We start from the raw sequence: 4,760 nt of genomic DNA on the forward strand, positions 1-4,760 counted from the left end.
TGTGGCCTCTCCCGTTGCGGAGCACAGGCTCCGGACGCGCAGGCTTAGTGGCCATGGCTCACGGGCCCAGCCGCTCTGCGGCATGTGGGATCTTCCTGGACCGGGGCACGAACCCGTGTCCCCTGCATCGACAGGCAGACTGTCAACCACGGCGCCACCAGGGAAGCCCCAGAGTCATTTTTGAGTTTACTGTCTGTAGCAAAATCTAGAAGCAGACCATTATCCCAGACGTGCCTAAAATGGACTATCCTGGGTCCTTGGCCACCAAGTTGGAGGATTTGGCTAGAAAGACCATGTAAACCTTGGTGTTGGGGTGCCATTTATTGAGTGCTTACCATGTGTCATCACTGTACCGAGCACTTTGTACGTATCATCTAATTCACAATAATTCCATTTTTAGGAGGAGGGCCCAAGTTGCCCAAGGTCATACAGCTAGTAAGTGGAAAAGCTAGGGTTCAAAGCCCCAGCCAAACTCCAAAGCCCATGTTCTTAACCGTGATGCCTGGTTCGCACTGTGGGAGGGTGGGGGAGCAGGCCTGCGGCTCCCTCTCAGTGTCACAGAGCTTAGGATAGCTTTTAAAGGGAGCGATCAGAGGTCGTCAGGCCATATTTGTTAGCACTGTTCTTGAGGATGGCCTAGGGCCTTGAGGTCTCAGGCTGTTGGGGTGAAACAGAGCCCCAGGCCTTCCCTGAGGTTGGTAGGCAGGCCTGAGATGAGGGGAGCATTGTGCTTGAAGTGTGTCTTGGTCATAAAGGTTAGGACAAGGGTCCTGGGGCACCAGAGCACACGGCCTGCCTCCTCCAACTGGGTTAAGCCGCTGAGGAGAGGAAAGATCACTTTTGTGTCCCTGAGTATAGGGATCCCATCCTTCTCTGAGCCTCTTTACCTCCCCCTCCAAGTACAATTGGAGGCCCCAGGGCATGCACCCCATTTTGGTCAACTGTATCCTCAGCACCCATCAGTGCTGGATCCAGTCACACCAGAGTTTGAGTGAATGAAGGAGAGATTAAGGGAACGAAGGCTGGGCCCCAGATGTGGGAAACGTTTGAGTGATGTCTGGACCCTGCCAAGAAAAGTGAGCTGCACCACCCTTTCCTTCTCTAGGGGGGCCCTTGCCCTTCCTCTCTTCCCAGACCACAACCAACTTCCCAGCAGCTGTTTGTATGGCGTGAGGTTTTGGATATTTCCTTTCCCAGAATTTAACTTGGGCAACGTTACAGGGTCGGCAAGCTGTGGAAACAAAGCCCCCTTGGTGAGTTCTCGCGGTTACAACCCCACAATTGTGTGATGTGCACCCAGGGGCTAAGGGAAGGGAAGGGGATGAGGGCTGTGAGCTATTTGGAACATCACCTCATCCTCTCCCCAGATAAGCCAAACATACAAGGCCCAGCTACCCAACAGCTGGTCCCCCACCCCTGAAGTTAATTAGCTGTAGATTACATATCCCTTTGCTTTACTATGACTGAGGCTGGGACACCACACCCTGCAACCCCCAGGCTAGGCCATTCCCCATTCATGATATACTGGCACAGCCAGCAGGTTGGGGCAGGTTTGCCTGGTTGTATGGGAGGGACTGACTAACCGGGGGGACGGGGGTTTCCCAAAGAGCCTGGGTGGCTGGAGTAGTCCATGCTGGTGGCCTTTGGACTTGGCGCTGCTTGGGCAGAGCAATAAGGAAAGACCTTGCTCTGCAGCCTTTGGCCACCAGGGGTCTCCAGACCACCACTGTACTGTCCCAGAGAGTTACTATTGGATCCCTGGTTTTCAGAGTTTGCCAGAAGATGCACCTGATGGAGTAAAATCTCAGAGGCTGGTCAGAGCCTGAAAGTGCCCCTTTTCTTTAGTCACAGCCATGGGACCTGAGAACAAAGCTCACATGGCTGCCTGGCTAAGGGCCTGCCTACTGAACCCAGGGCGCGGGAAAAAACACATTGGCTAAGAAATCACTGGCTTCCATTCACACCCCAAACTCTCATGCTGGCCTCCTGAGTTGGACGAGCTAGCTCTGAGCCCTCGCCTAACCAACCCCCCCTTACTTCCTGCGTCAAGACCAGAGCACCAGCCCTGTTCCCCTGATGTAAGAGAGTCCTGTTCCTGCCCCGGACTCGCACCAGTGACATTTCCATATTCAGGTTACACCTTTCTCTGGTGGATTGGCTGCCCCTACGTTTGTACTGGGCATCCAGGTCTGAGAAGGAGGTGGCAAGAGAGGCCCGGGAGCAGAAATTGCGCTAAGTAAAGTTAAAACAGTCTCCTAACAAGCAGTTCATTGTGAATGGCTGGGGGTGGTGGGTGCAGGAAAAGCATCCTCCCGTTCTCCCTCCCGGAGCTTAAGTGCTACCATGTGCTGTTCCCTGGAAGCCAGAGGGCCGGTGGGAGGGGAGGGGAGGGTGGCGGGCAGGCGAGGAGCCTCGCTGTTAACCAATCCCCAGCCTTTGATGTAGGGCCAGGCCTGACCCCAGGACGGCCTCTGGCCACTGCCAGGGGAGCTGTGGGATGCAGCGCATTCCTGGGGGCAATTTACGCTTCTGGCGGCAGGAGAGGAAAGTTTCTACTGTGGGGAAGGGGGTGGGGGGAGGGCGCTGCAGTAGAATTGAGGGCTTGGGTGTAGTACGAATAATGGAGGGAGCCGAGGCACAGGGCAGCACCCTCCTAACTCAGTCTGGCTCACCTAACCTGCTTGGCTAGAGGCCTCCTCCAGGAAGCATTCTGTGGTGGACCCAGAGCTGGTGAGGGGCAGCACCCTCACCCTCCCACCCTCCGGGCTCTGGGGGCCTGGACTGTCAGCCATGAGGGCATCTAGGACTGAGCCAGGCTAGAGGAGGGCTGGGAAGATGGTGTGATGGAGCATGACAGCATGTGTGAGTGAGTGCGGGCAAGTGTTATTCATAGCAACAGCTAATATTTATTGCAGAGTGACTATGTGCCAGTGCGAGTCTAAGCACTTCACCTGGATTTCTCGTTTAGCACTCACAACCCTATCACTATTCCTGTTTTGCAGATAAGAAAACTGAGATACACAGCTAATGCATAGTATCAATAGACTTAGGACTTGAACCAAAATGGTCCAGTATTGGACACCAAGCTCTTATCCAGTACATTCTGTGTTGCATATGTATGTGTGTGTATTTCAGTGGGTGACTGTTTCCTTGTATTCCTTGGGGAGTGTGTCTGTATGTGAATTCTTTCAGTTAATGGAAATGTAGCCCTGAGCTGGGGGCTGGGGACATGGAGATGCTGGGAGCTTCTATCTATGGGGAAGCAGCTGAAGTCATGTGTGGTGGTGGGGAGGAGAGGAGAGGTTGAAAATAAGAGTCAAGGGCAAGTCCCAGCTCTGCACATAACTTATTAGTTACGTGACTCTGGACAAAGAGTTTGAACTCTGAGCCTCAGTTTTTTTCATCTGGAAAATGGGGATAATAATGCCTACTTTGCTGACTGTTTTGAGGATAAAACAAAATGAAGTGTGTATATTTCCTGTCATAGGCTGAGTGTTCCCTAACTGGCAGTTACGATGAACACATTAGGGGAATTGTCTTGCAAAATTGCTGTGCGTGAATATGTCAGTGTCTGAGTGTGTGCAGATGGAAATTTTGTGAAATCAGGGTCGTGCCTCTATTGTTCATTGCTATATCCCCAAGCGTCTAGCACTACTTTCAGCATAAAGCAGGTGCTCAATAAATTTTTATTCACTATTGGCTGAGTGTAAGAATGGAGTGAGGAGGGCCCATAGAGAGAGGGTTGAGTGAGCAGTGTGGGCTTCCAATGGGACCAGCTACATATTTTTTTTCAATATGTATTTATTTATTTATTTGGTTGCACCAGATCTTAGTTGCGAAAGGCTGGCTCCTTAGTTGTGGCTCCAGGGCTCCTTAGTTGTGGCATATGAACTCTTAGTTGCAGCATGCACGTGGGATCTAGTTCCCTGACCAGGGATCGAACCTAGGCCCCCTGCATTGGGAGCGTGGAGTCTTATTCACTGCGCCACCAGGGAATTCCCCCAGCTACATATTTTATCGGGCTCAGTGCAAAATGAAAATGCAGAGCCGCTGATTCAAAAATTATTATGAATTTCAAGCTGACCCACGAGAGCACAAAACTGAGCCCTTCCGAGCTACAGGCCCATGAAGCCAGCGCCCGCCTCCGCTTGCCTTTGAGCATCACCAGCCCCCAGCCCTCCCCCAGCCCAGCTGTTCGGGAGGGAGTATAATGAGGCTCCACCCAGGCCTGCCATGCTTCCCAGGCTGTCTGAGGGAAGGTGAGGAAGGGGAAGGATTGCTCAATGTGAGCAGGCCAGGGAGGGACTCAGTGACCTGCAGATCTTTCCCCCAAGGAGCCCCTCCTGAGCCAGGCCAGGCCTGAAAGCAGTCCTCTGCCCTCCATCCCTCTAGGAGCTCACCCCCACCCCCACCCCCACCCCCACCCCCGCAAACCACCAAGCAGGCCACTAGGTGGTCTGGGAACATGTGGTCACATTTAGACATTGATTGAAGCAAAATTGTTATAAGATTAGAATATTTAAGGTAACTTTAATTTCCACAGCATTACTGGGATTTTTGAGGATGGGGCTGAGAGATCCTCTGGGGTAGAAGTGAGGAGAACGGTGGGGCCTGCGGGAGGAGTCTTCATTTCCCTAGTTCTGTAAGAGAGGCCTGTGGCAACTGAAAAGAAAGAAGGAGGGCTAGACGGAGGGAAGGACTTTCCAGGAATTGTAGAACCAAGAGTCTATAGTCCCCAAGCATATATGGAAAGTCAGGGG

The 4,760-nt window shown here is 52.6% G+C and overlaps 1 protein-coding gene across 1 annotated transcript in view; it reads left to right on the plus strand.

Moving 5' to 3' along the window:
- Window positions 1–3,699, plus strand: part of TRAPPC3 (trafficking protein particle complex subunit 3) — a 15,732-nt gene extending 12,033 nt beyond the window's left edge. Inside the window, exon 5 of the mRNA XM_007453822.1 lies at window positions 3,003–3,699. Within this exon, the coding sequence (XP_007453884.1) occupies window positions 3,003–3,035 (33 nt within the window). The 3' untranslated portion in view covers window positions 3,036–3,699. The remainder of the gene's footprint in view (window positions 1–3,002) is intronic.
- Window positions 3,700–4,760: the final 1,061 nt, after the last annotated feature.

This window comes from Lipotes vexillifer, unplaced genomic scaffold (genome assembly GCF_000442215.2).
Source record: "Lipotes vexillifer unplaced genomic scaffold, Lipotes_vexillifer_v1.1 scaffold213, whole genome shotgun sequence".
In the NCBI taxonomy this organism is placed as follows: domain Eukaryota; kingdom Metazoa; phylum Chordata; class Mammalia; order Artiodactyla; family Lipotidae; genus Lipotes; species Lipotes vexillifer.